The following is a 13,870-nucleotide window of genomic DNA, read 5'->3' on the forward strand; positions in this document are numbered from 1 at the left end:
AAGACACTCTCAAGACTCATCGAGCGATGCTAGCGACCACCCAGTGGCATGCAGTCTGATGACGTCACACAAGATCAAATGGCTCGTAGCAATGGGTGAGACACTCCATACTTCTGAATCACTTCCCACAGAATACTTAGGGACATGATTGACATGACCACATTTTTCCTCCTTCATCTGAGGTTCCACTAACAGATGGACTCGCCTTTTCAGCACCCCGGCATAGACTTTCTCAGGGAGGCTGAGGAGTGTGAACCCCTTACAGTTAGATCACATCGTCCTGCCCCCCTTGTTGAAGATGGGAACCATCACCCTGGTCTGCCAATCCACCGCCCCAGGTTGGAACTCTAAGTACACCTTCATTGGAGAAAAGAAAATGAGTGTAGTACAGCAACATCACCTTTTCAATTCAAATTTAATTGACCTATGATAAAGCAACAGCTATGGCTCTTCTCGCTCACCAGGTGCCGACATCCCCTGTTACAAGTAGGAGTTACATATATATGTATGCTGCCTAAACCTAAATCGGCTACACTTTTATTGGCTGGTGTTACTCATGTTTTGTAGAAATCCCCTGCGGATTAATTCCCTGACGCCTTCCATCAATTGCTGGTATGTTTTTATTTTGTGCCGTACAATATTGTTTTACTTGGTAGTAAACCAGTGTGTTTATAGGTTGTAGCTTTAGAAGTCTCCTGTTGGCCCCTTTGTTTGCAAATTGGGCAACACTGTTTGATCGGTATGGAATTTTGATTTGTTATAAATGTCTTTTTGCTGTAAATGTCATCGCAGGAAGTCTGGGCCTGAGTGGGCAGCTGAAAGTTTTATAGCGGGGCTGCTACTGGTTCTCTGGGAAGTGCTGCATGCTTTGCGTTTTTGGATTTGCATTTTGTGTGTGTCCATTGCACCATGGTTTCTTGCATCCTTTTTGTTTTGTTTTGCTGTCTCACTGGAAGTTGGACAATTTAGAAAAGTGGTTGAGCCGTACGTGCAATATATGGAAGCCTGTTAATGTACTGAATTACTCAATTAGAGCAGTCGTATAAGAACTCAGAATAGTACTGTGAAGTTATCTGCTCTAAATTGAAGATTTCTCTAGCTGCAGATCACCAGTGTAGGGCTAACCACAGAGAGTGTATTTGGTTTTAGTGTTGGATAAACAACTTGTATTTCTTTTATTCAGAGGCCTAAGGCCTAAAGTGGAGGCGATTGGGTACCTTGGTGATGGGACCTTCTGTCTGCTATGCTTATTTATGCACCCTTGGTCTGAGCTAAGTGTGAGAGTGAGAAGGTGAGCTGCATGTATGAGTTGGGGATTTTTCTGGGCCTCTCCTCATCTGGCATTCCATTTACCTGCTGGTAAGCCACAGCTCTGAATTTTAAAGTACATGTACAACAAATTCATCGACTCTTTAATGTGGTATTTTAAATAGTTGTTAATACATTGTTTTTGTTGTTTGTTTTTTACATTGAACCAGGTCTCTGGCCTAAGTATAACACATAAGCACCTTCTTTACAATTTGCATAGTCTCAACTTAGTATTCTCTGGCTGAAATCCCCAGGGTGGCGTGGTCGGGTTTTCATTAAATTGTAAAAGCTTTGAGCTTCTGATTGCCACACCGCCATTTTAGTGTGTGTGTGGCATCATTGGTTCTTTGCTGTGCTGCCACAGTATCTTAAGGTAAACATGAAACGATACATAAATATCCAATTCAATTTTATGCGTACAGCGCCAAATCACATCAAAATCAAGGCACTTTACATTGAAAGGTAGACACTACGAAAAACAGTTGAATAATTTATAAATTCATTCTGAAATGTAAAGTATAAAATAGCATATTTTCAATTCTTTGTTTATAATCACTTCTCTTAACTTAGTATAAAAAAACAAATTGCACAAAAAAAAACCCCATACAATATTTGTCATTTTTGAAATGACGAAAAACATTATCAAGGCAGTTGGGAACGATGAACTGAAGAGAGAAATAACTGTGCATCTCCTGTGTATCATTGGTGAGATATAGAGTGGTGTGAAAAAGTGTTTGCCTGTTTCATGATTCCTTATTTTTGTATGTTTGTCACACTTGAATGTTTCAGATCAGACCAATTTTTTTTTAAACTTTTTATTTTGTACTTTTTCCAATTTTATAGTACATGCAAACAAAAATCTGAAAAAGGAACACAAAAGAAACAAACTAAAAGGAATAAAGGACACCTAATCTGTGGAAGAAGAAAAAAAAAAACGAGGAGAGGTCCCTGCCTTATGGGGCTGAGTGAGTCTTATAGGCTATCCATTTTGTCCACTGTTTTCGGTGTTTGTCAGATTTCAGTTTCAAAGTGTAGGTCATTTTCTCCATTATATATATGTCCTCGATTACGTCAGTCCATTCTTCCAATTTTAAAGGGTCACTTTTCAGCCAGTTTTTTGTTATTACCTTTTTGCTTGACAACAACATACTTTTAAACAAGTGATGGTCCTCCTTTGTTTCCCATATTCCAAAATACATTACTCGTGCCTCACACGGCACGTCATACCCCAGCACTTTCTTCATTGTTACTGCAATGCTTTCCCAGTAAGGTTTGATATTTTTACACTTCCAAAACACATGAAAATGATTGGCGTCCCGGTCTCCACATAGTCTCCAGCATCGTTGGGGTGTTTTCAGCTGCTTGCTTTTGATATAAGGAGTAATAAAGAACCTAATCACATTTTTCCAGCCATATTCTCTCCATCGTCTAGAGCTGGTGGAATTATGCTGTGTGAGACATACGGATCGCCAGTCATCCTCTGACAACTCAAGATGTAATTCCGATTCCCACTTTTCTTTGATATATAATGTTTCATTCCTATTCAAATTTTGCAGGCCATTATATAATTTCGATAAAATTCTTGATGGAGGATTTTTATATGCACCTGTTATTATTTCTATTATATGGCTTCCTTCTCTCAAGAGCTTCTTTCTAATTTCTGTATTGTAAAAATGTCTTAATTGAAAATACCTAAATAAATCTGATTTATCCAGTCCAAATTGTCTCTGTAGATTCTCGAAGGATTTGATTGTTTTCCCGTCTATTAATGTGCACATTGCTGTAATTCCTTTATTGACCCATCTTAAAAATGTACTATCCCATTGTCCACTTTGGAATTTTCGAGAATATGCAGGCCAAATCAGCAATTTACAGTCTTCTATAATTCTATATTTCTTCACTATAATCCACCAGAGTTTAATAGTGAATTCAGTAATGAGATTTATGTTCGTAGACTGTATAATTTCTTCTCTCAGTCTTGCTTGTGGATGACATGATGAGAGATAATTTATCTCCATATGCTTCCATTTTGAGGTGTAATCCGGTGAACACCAGTAAACAATATATCTCAGCTGGGCTGCATAGAAATATTCCTTGAAATTCGGGAGGGCAAGTCCTCCTTTTTCTTTTCTTAATTGGAGCATTTTAAATCTTATTCTTGGCTTTGTCCCTTTCCAAATAAATCTACTAACTAATTTATCCCATCTACCAAATTGTGCATCTGGTATATGGACTGGCAATGAAGTGAATAGATAAAATAGTCGAGGAAGCACATTCACTTTTATTACCTCTCTTCTTGAGCTGAGGTCCATGACAAGTGGAGCCCATTTAATCAAATTATTTTGGATTGTATTACTAATCTTTACATAATTTGCCTCGTATAGTGTACTTATTTCGCTAGTTAGATAGACACCTAAATATTTGATCTTATTTGAGTCCCATTTTAATTTATATTCGTTTTGAATTGAATCTTTGGGGAAATAATTCCGACAAAGTACTTGAGTCTTTACGATATTTAGTTGATACCCTGAATTTTTGCCAAAATATTTTAATGCTTTAATCAACCGAGGAAAGGTCATGTCAGGATCCTGTAGGTATATAATTATATCATCAGCAAAGAGACCTATTCGTTGTTCAATTTTAGAAACTAAAACCCCTTTTAAGTCTGCACTTTGCCGTTTGTACTGAGCCAAAGGCCCAAAAAGGGCTGGACTCAGGCAGCAACCCTGCCTGGTTCCTCTGAAGAGCTCAAAACTGTCTGTCAGGTCCCCGTTTATTTTAACTCTAGCTAATGGCTTGTGGTACAAGGATTGTCAACACGTTCTCACTCCCAACTCATCAAATGTGTGACGCATGGTCAGGCTCCTTCTGCTTCACCTATCGACGCGCATTGTACCCCCCTCGCGTCGAGAATTGACGTGCAGGGTCCTCTCATTGAATACTATGCTGCTCCCTAATCGTTGTTTATTGACGACAAGAGATTTCCGCGGAAGAGCCTTTTGTTTGTATATTTATACATTTCCGAAATCACATTGTAGTGACGTGCACTGAACACAATATATTATATAATGTAAACAACAACAATCCACATTTCAATGTAATAAACGAATGCACCTACTTTTGTATATAAATAAAGGCCAGAGCGGCAACAGAGCGCACTTCACAGGGCCCCCACTCTGATGTGAGCGCTCTGTGATCGCCCTTGCAAGTAAAAACTGCAGTGAGTGTGTGTCTCCACTCTCTGACTCTCAGCTGAAGAAGTGTCTTTTAGAATAAATGTCTTGACAACAGTGTTTTAGGAGGGTTTGTGGTTACAGTGTTATATGTTTAACTTATGTGGTTAGCACATCTCAGATCACTTTCACTTGAATATCTTCTGATCTGCCTGCACTTCTCTGCCTGTGGGGGCATGTCAGTAAGAAATAACAGAATAAAAGAATGTTAACAATTTGGGGCATTTCAGAAAATCTAAATACCTGAAATACAATGAAGTGGAAAGGTAAGAGACACCACTTTATTAAGGTCAGAGTGCTTCTCCGCTCACAAGCAAACAAATAAATAAATAAATAAAATCTACAGATGAAGGAGCTTGAATATGTACACAATTCTTCCATTTATCACACTAAGTAAATATTGTCTAATCCACTTATACGCACTGATGCGCATATGAGCAATGGTAATTACAATACTTGAATAATAAAGCATACTTTAGTAAAACAGCTCCAGCTCAGTTATATGGTTTCCTGGACACACAATTTATGCTATTATTAGAAGGTTTTATGCAAAGTAACTATGGATTAATTTAAAAGACTCTGCAACTAATTCATCCACCACAAGTAGGCGCCAAACTCCTATTTACCCTGATAGTGCTGAAGCGTTAGCAAGGAGCTGTGCATCATTAAGGAGGAGTCATTACTGAATTAATGATTTTGATACTACTGCTTCTATTTATTACAAATGGCCAAACCCAAATGTAGGCTGTGAAAGAAAATAATACCTGATCTCTCATTATTATTAACTTAAATGAGATCCAACATTTCAATAAATATTGGCTTTTCTTCTAGATGAGAGAGAGAGAATGAGATAAAGAAAGAGACTGCTCTGTGAGCTCGATTGACTCCAGTGATCTCATTTGACTGCAGTGACTTTCAAAGAGTAAATGAAACAGGCAGAAAATTTTAGCTCCAACTCCCATCGGTTCTCTATCATTTCTACTTTCAACAGAAAATGTATTTGCTCTATCATGTGACTTCATCCTCAGCATCCTTACAAATTCCTGAATTATAGGTGACATATTTATTAACAATTCTGATGACAAAAAAAAAATTTCCTTCTTTTTTATTTTTATAGACACTTCTGGTGTAAATATGTCATAAACAACAGGAGAAAGGCTTGTAGGTTCACATGGCTAAAACTCCAGACTTTGAGTCAAACATCACGCTCATATCACAACATATGACATCCACTGCAGTAGTTTCACATGAAGTTGAGGAAAGTTTTTTTCATTCTCTGAAGCATTATGTGTTTGTTATTGGTCAATGTGAAACAGACTTATGATAACTTTATATCATAACTGTATAACTTTACCTCTCATGTGAAAAGCTTCTTTAGTCCTAAGACCAAATGGTGGAGAGTCCGAGGCTTTTAAAAACACTAGCAGGGCTTGTCCCTTAGGAGGGTCGTGGATGCACTATTAACCATGGTTAATAGTGGGTCAACTCCCACTAGGGTTTAAATACCTCCAGTGCTCCAGGCATTTTCATTCCGGTAGGTTCTATATATGTTCATATCACTCTTTATGGCTTAATAATATTATCGTTGGTGGTCTCGGAGGTTATAGAAATTGCGAACAAACATCGAATGGAGTGACTTTGCAGACATACGTGCTATGTAACAATTCGCTAATTCTTTCACACAACTGTAGGGAAGCCTGTCTATGAAATGGATGTAATATCTTGCCCGATTATCAATGTGAGAGTTTGCATAAACTTTACAATTATGGACACATAATATGGCAACGAGATTTTAGCAGTTCATTGAAAAATGTACAACATTAATTGTGGAAGGGGGTGAACCATGGCTATTACACGCGATGCATTCCAGCTGATTTCATGTATCCGATATTACTAAACAATGACATCAGGCTTGGATTGCATGTCCAGAAAGGCAGGAAAAGCTCTGTAACTTACTTTAAAACTAAATATGTTCTAAATACTTTAAAACTAAATATGTTCCCTAAAACGGTGACAGAGCTACAGACCCATGACAGCCTTACACAGGTAGCCAGCAGCTATGACCAGCACTACTTGTGCGGTTAATAAAAGGACAGGTAATGTTTGTCGCGCTGTTGCACACACAGCACGCTCGTTTGTTTCAGTTCGTCAGTTGCAACAAGACAACTTACCAACGTGTACATAATGAGCTGATGCTCCTGTGTGCTTTAGACTACAGTGTACGCTGTACACCTACTTACTGGTTTTGTCGCATCAGTCTGTGTCTCTGAGTTAACTTGTGTTTCTCCTACAGCTCCGGACGGCAAAAAATGCGCGTGCTCTTTGTGAGCTCGTTCCCGGCTCGTAACCAGCGCGTTCTGCCGTCAAGGGCGATCATTGGTTAAATGTGATCATGTGACTGATGCAAGCCAAATCCTTTTATTTAGCAAAACTGTGATTAATAGTTAAATATTATTGTTGAGGGGCACAGACAGGACTCCGCACGCACACACACATTAAAAAGAATAAATAATTTTTATTTAAAAAGTTGCCTCAACAAAAGGGCACTTTGGGCACCCATCAGGAAAGGGGCGGGTGCTCAAGCCCCTCTAGCCCCCCCCCCCCCCCCCCCCCTCTGCACATGCCTGCTCAAAGGGGTCTTGGATCAGTGTGTACAAAGTGTCATTTTCCGGTTGAGCTTTAATCAATGCCTCCGCTGTTAGAAAGCTCAGCAGTGACGCCTTCTGGGAAAGAGCTTAACTACATGCATATGATCGGCTGCCTCGTTCACCTACAGCAGTCCTGAGGACATTTAACCATGCATGTGACATTTTGTGTGCGTTTATAAAGAAATCATCACATATGCACTTACTGCATAAAAACCCCACACAATGTCCAAATATTTGTTTTGTTCTAAAAGAGAAAAAAGCTCTTTTAAAAAAAAAATCTAAAGTTCACACAACACAAAACACGTTTGTTGATCAGTGTCTGATATGTGGATTTAAGGCCTAACAACAACATTTAACCTGTTCTACAAAATTATTTTTACTTGAGACATTTTTTTTTCTTAAAAATATATTAAGGGCGTTCATTTCTCTACGATGATAAACATCTTTCTGTCTTTTTTTCTTTTTTAGAAAATTGAACAAAAATTAATAAGGTTGTGTATTTGCAGTTTATCCCTTAATGCTTCTACAAACATTTTAATAGAGCTTTAAAAAAAAAAAAGTCAATAAAGAAAACAAATACAGTAGTTAAGAGATTTATCATTTTTATTTATTTGTATTTGAATGAAACATGACTGAACGCCATTTTTATGTGAGCAACAAAACACAGGACAGCATTCCCCCCCAAAAATCCCTGATTTCCATCACATTTTTCTGGCTGATGATTATCACTAAATTTTGAAAACGATTGCAAGGCTGTCATATTTGACATTAAGTTGAATAAAATAATTATCAAGGCAGCCAGAAGGGGCATAATTGCATCTCATCTGCATATCATTATTGAGATACACACTCGTGACACAGATATACACTCATAACATTTTGGTAAATATTGGGGGGAAAAAAATCATAAATTCATTTTATTGGAAAATAAAACAACTTTAAGCAAAGAGTTGCATGACACTGCCAAAAACCTTTGGCCAGCTGATCCAGCTGAAAGCAGTGGGTCAGGCTGTGGTTTGACACTTAAGAACATAATAAATGTAGAGCGACCTTTTAATACCCACAAAGGAGAACAGGCAGTGTTGGAGACACACGGGACAGTTTGATGTTTCTGAGCTCTGAAACTCAAACTGAAAACTACTAAACGTTGTTAATATGGATGAAATAGATTAATTTGACTGCAATGGATATTACAGATTCTGACTTGTCTTTTTCAGTAACAACTGAATGATTATATGATGGTATTAAAAATTACTAGAAATTTAAAAACTGTTATGTAGAAAAATCACTAATAAAATAACCACGAATCTTCGGTTCCCTAAACTTGTCTAACTGGAGGGGTGTATCATCGATTGTAGGGTGCTGTGTTTGTCTACGTGATGTTGATTCAGTCACACAGAGAGTTCAGTGACACTGACAGGAGCTGGAGGGTTAAAAAAATAAAACAATTTCAGTTAGTCCACTGATCGTGGAATGGCTTTTGTATGAAACATTAGTGAAACTTTTTTTAATTTACAGACTAAAAAAATATGTTTTTTTTCTTAATCTTAAGAATATTAACAGCATTAACAGCCTTGAAGAATGTACATATTTTCCAGCCCAGCTTGGATATCCATCAGTTATTCCCAAAATAATAATAATAATGAAAAAAGAAGCCAGGAAGAAAGATTCAAGCCTCACATTTAACAATCCACAGTATCAACAAACTAAATTACTCAAATATGTTTTTCTCACCTTTCCAGTTGGTCCTGATAATGCTTTCATTCAGATTTGTGGTGATGTTCTCACCACCAGAGAGCTGAAAGACACAGTCGTACCTTCCCCAGTCTTCAGGTGTGACTGATAATACGCTCAGGTCAGCACTCATCTGGAAGGTCTCATCATTGTTGGGGAGGATTTCTCCAAGATAAACATCTTCATGAATCTCCTCCCCATCTTTCCTCCAGAACATCACGGCTCTGCCAGGATAGAAACCTGTAGCGTGGCAGCTGATTGGAGAGGAGGGAGTCTTCTGGAGGAGAGACACTGATGGAAGAACTGGAGAGGAGGAAGATAGAAGTTGTGTAGAGTGAGTGAACGTGGATGAAAGTAGTATTGAAAGTTGAGAAAGAAAAACAGTTAAGGAAAGAAAATGCGAACAGTTAAGGGGAAACGCAATTTGCAGTATTTCCACACGTCATATTTAACTGACATTACTTTAACTTGAGGCTATGAAACAGAAATGTGTTATTTTGTTAAACACCTGCTGGCTCCACAGCTCCACTTGGACCTCTGGTGGGAGGTACCAAAACAAAAGAAATGGGTTTAAGGTTGTCCAATGTTGGAAATCGGCCTCTTGCTTCATCGTCTCACATCCTCAGTAGGCAGCACTACCTTCCCCTCCACTGTTCAAGCATTTTGGTTTGACACCAGCCCCACATTTTCCATTCATGATCTCCACATCCTGAAGACCTTCTCTTGCCTCCACGTGCTTTGGCAAGGTGCCGAAACTCAACCACTTTATAGGTCTTGAGACATTTCCTCACATTTATACTTTATAAACACTAAATACAGTTTTTATGTTGCATCTTTAACATTAAGCTCCACCTACATGTTTCTCTGATCCTCTCATCATTCTTTTTGTACTCCACAGTTACGCAAGCTTAGACGATTTCTGCTGTGTTAACACTAAAGGGGACTCCTGTTATCATCTCCTTACTCCCACTCACTCTCTGCACTCCAGCTTTCACACTTCTTTATACTTTGACTTTTCCTACACTCGCAAGCTTTGTCGCCTTTTCCACCTGTTTTTCTCCATTACCCTGGAAGCTCAACACAAGATGAAGGGATTCCAGCTGTGGCTTCTTCACCACATCCTCCCAACTCTTACTGTCTCTACCTTCCAGCCTAGCCTCCTTCTCCTTGTTTCTCTTTCTGTCATTGGCCCTCCAGTATCCACCTCCTCTCACCACTTCCTGCTGCTCATTTACCTCTGTATTACTCCCATATACCTCCTCATCGCTCAACTCCATAACTGCTGTTATAGCTATCCACCTCCTTCCCTATCACGTTAGTCTGCCCAACCCTCCCACACTGACTCCACTTTCCAGCTTCCAAGTCCAAAGTCTGCAATCCAAAATAAGCGTCAATTAATCTGTTCAGATTGATATAAACCAGCGTAACAGTCCTCAGCAAAAAATTCCAAACACTCGGGCAAATTTCTCTCAGTCTGGATGTCGCCCCCACCTGTGCATCACTCCTCTCCAGTATGATCATTTTTCACACTGCCATTTTAACCATGCATGTGACATTTTGTGTGCGTTTATAAAGAAATCATCACATATGCACTTACTGCATAAAAACCCCACACAATGTCCAAATATTTGTTTTGTTCTAAAAGAGAAAAAAGCTCTTTTAAAAAAAAAATCTAAAGTTCACACAACTTTCCAGTGTAAACACTGTGTAAACACTGTGTAAACACTGTTTACACAGTGTTTACACAGTGTTTACACTGTGTAAACACTGTGTAAACACTGTGTAAACAGTGTTTACACAGTGTTTACACATGACCCCTTTACCTCTCCATATCTCTTTGGGAGGCAAAGTGAGCCAGCAAATGTTGTAAATGTTGAATTAAATGTTTGTGTAGGCAGTATGATCAGAATCTAGAAACTAAAGGGAATGAGAAGCTCTTTGTGTTGAAATCCTTTTTCTCCTGCTTTTTGGTTGTTAGTATAGGTTTGAGAACTGTTGTTTAAACTTTGTTCAGGAATCTTGGGATTGGAAAGAATGGAAAATTACAAACCTGTTAAGTCTAGGCTGAGGATGTAATAGTCAACCTACACATTTTTTTTCAGAGATAACTATTTTTTATAAATATATTTCAACATAAACTACTGCATATAATATAAAAATAATGCATCCATGAAAATGCTTTGGGTCATGCAATTCGACCTTTTCTCTGCAGGGAACTTCTTGCAGTGTTCCAAACTGTCTTCAGCCAAGTTGGACAAACCACAGTGAGAAAGCTTTGAGCGCCTCTCAGTTCAGCTCTCTCAGCATCCCATCTTATTTTGGTATTGACAGCCTCTGGTTTCAGTGTGATCCATGTCAGTGTCTTTAGATCAAGCTCGATAAAGTCCTCTCCATCATACCCATAACGCGTCAATCCGGTCACCTTGCCAGTGGTTTCATCCCATTCACAGCCCTCTATCCTCTGTAAAAAGTGGACACCTGGAGAAAGAGAAAGAAAACACTCACTAAAATGAACTTGTTAATATTACTCATTTGGTGAATCACTGCTATTCTTCAAGGTTTGAGCTATGCTCAGATCTGAGCTGATCTGTCAACTTTTTATTAGCATGACTAATAGAAGCTAGCTGAAATGCTGTAACATGTACAAATTAACTTGATGTGATAACTCAAAAATAAAAGATGAAGGACAAGAGACAGAAACTAATTTAGTCCAGGAGTAGACATCTAGATGACAAATTATAAGAATCAGAACAACTGTTAAGATACAATTGTTAAGGGCAGGACAAACAACAGTGATTATAACTGATTGTTTTATCACAGTTTTAAGTATGTTCACATCTACAAGGTTTGATGATTCCTGGATTCAGTGGAGAAGTACGGAGCCCCGCAGGGGACATGGGAGAAAAAAAAATTAAGACGGACTTTTGCGAGATCTCGCAAAACTTTTGCGAGATCTCGCAAAACAAACTCGGGATCTCGCACAAGTTTTGCGAGATCTCGCAAAACAAACTCGGGATCTCGCAAAAGTTTTGCAAGATCTCGCAAAACAAACTCGGGATCTCGCAAAACTTTTGCGAGATCTCGCAAAACAAACTCGGGATCTCGCAAAACTTTTGCGAGATCTCGCAAACGTTTTAGCCGCATTCTTCGGATGCTGGCTCGAAGCCGACTGGGAGGTCGAGGCACGATGTGCCGGGAAAGCGGTGTTCCTCCCGGCTGTAGTAGGTCTCGACCTCCCGATAGCTCGAAGCTAACGGGAGGTCTCGACCTCTCGTTAGCTTCAAGCTAATGGGAAGAATGCGGCTAAAACTTTTGCGAGATCTCGCAAAAGTTTTGCGAGATCCCGAGTTTGTTTTGCGAGATCTCGTAAAACTTTTGCGAGATCTCGCAAAAGTCCGTCTCAATTTTTTTTTCTCCCATGTCCCCTGCGGGGCTCCGTAGAGAAGTAAATATTTAAGACTTTAGATCTTTAATTACAAAATGTAAAAAAAAAATAATAATTTACTTAAATCACTTTTGTGTTGGTGTTTGTATAATTTGTCCTGACTGGTGTAAGGAATAACATAAAATATCACACCTCCAGTTTGGTTGAAATCCTGCTTCACAGTGGACATTGTATCTGTAAAGAAGGGTGGCAGATTCTCAAAGCACACATAAGTGTAATGCTGGAACTGCCGAGGGTCTTTGTCTAGTATTTTCTTCGCCCAGTCCTGTTTTATTTCCAATATCCTGTTTCTGAGGTCACAGTAACCCACCTCAATGCCATCAACCATCCCAACACCCATAAACTCTGAGATGTTTGGGTTTCCAGAAGATGCAGTGATGAAATACTTCAGTGAGTGTCTCTCTGTGGGGCGAACAATGTTTATATTGTTAGTAAATAAGTCAATAAAACATACGAATATAATAAACATGATGCATTCAGTATGATTTGGTGAACACATTCTTGTATGAGAATCAGTAAAAGTGATGTGTGTGTGTGTGTGTGTGTGTGTGAAGAAAATCTTAACCTTATTTATATTTTGACAAAGATGTGGATGAAGTTATTAGTTAACTGGAGTATTAAATTGGCTTTTTTCAAAATAAGACATAAGTGCAAATATACAAACAATTTATTTACATTTCACAATCAAATATCACAGACTACTGGGATCAGAGGGCACGTCAATGTGATTGGCTGCTGAGTGAAACCACCTCTACGGCATATTTGGTTCCAATGGACTCTGACTAACTGATAGGTAAATAATAAACCAGTGTGAGTAAAGAAAATAAAAGTTTTCCCTTTTCTGAACTACAAAAATATTGATAATAATCAGCCTAAATCTTTAAAAACTACTTTAATGAGATAAATCTGATTTGAACCTTTTATATAAGAAAACCTGACTTCTTTCACACTTTTTACATCAAACCTTTTCATCTGTATCATTTATGATAGTAATGAAAAAGAGTTGTGACACCAGTAAAATTCATACACATGATAAAATATATATTTGTCCTGTTTTATATTCTCATAAAATGATTAAATGAGCATTAATACTGAGTCTATGAACTACCTACAAAAGCAAAACATATATGCTGCTGTTTACAGATTTGATTAAATGGGTTTTTTTTACCTGCAAATACAGCCGGGCAGAAGAGAAGCAACATAAATAACTTCATCCTTTCTGTATGGTTAAAGCTCCAGGATTTTCAGACCTTAAAAATATGATGGACTTGACTTGGAACTGTGCTAGATTCAAACCGTCACCCACCAGATCAACTCTCTGATGAAATAAGTCCTCCAAACTAAACAATTATATTTGCTCTTACGCTCAGATACGGCCCACAGTTTCCAAAATGAGCCCGCCTACAGCTGGCAGAAGAAACGCAAAAGGGAGTTCCCACAGACTTTTCACTGTTAAGAGATGGCATGTCATTTTACAACCAGCTTTGTATCAATGCTCTATG

At 38.4% G+C, this 13,870-nt stretch overlaps 1 protein-coding gene across 2 annotated transcripts; it reads right to left on the minus strand.

The window, feature by feature from the left end:
* Positions 1-7,774: 7,774 nt before the first annotated feature.
* On the minus strand, positions 7,775-13,700 carry LOC148096630 (major histocompatibility complex class I-related protein 1-like). 2 transcript variants are annotated; one of them, XM_087834733.1, is made up of 5 exons: positions 13,537-13,700; positions 12,501-12,770; positions 11,123-11,401; positions 8,924-9,226; positions 7,775-8,612 (listed from the first exon to the last, which is right to left on the minus strand). In XM_087834733.1, exons 1-5 carry the CDS (start codon positions 13,580-13,582, stop codon positions 8,581-8,583), a joined length of 930 nt encoding a protein of 309 aa, XP_087690859.1. In that variant the 5' UTR covers positions 13,583-13,700; the 3' UTR covers positions 7,775-8,580. The 2 variants fall into 2 exon arrangements, with proteins under 2 accessions (XP_087690859.1, XP_087690858.1); XM_087834732.1 differs by lacking the exon at positions 13,537-13,700 and having other exon boundaries at positions 12,501-12,882.
* Between the last annotated feature and the right edge of the window lie 170 nt (positions 13,701-13,870).

Source organism: Neolamprologus brichardi, chromosome 22, assembly GCF_056152115.1.
Source record: "Neolamprologus brichardi isolate AB-2024 chromosome 22, ASM5615211v1, whole genome shotgun sequence".
NCBI lineage: Eukaryota > Metazoa > Chordata > Actinopteri > Cichliformes > Cichlidae > Neolamprologus > Neolamprologus brichardi.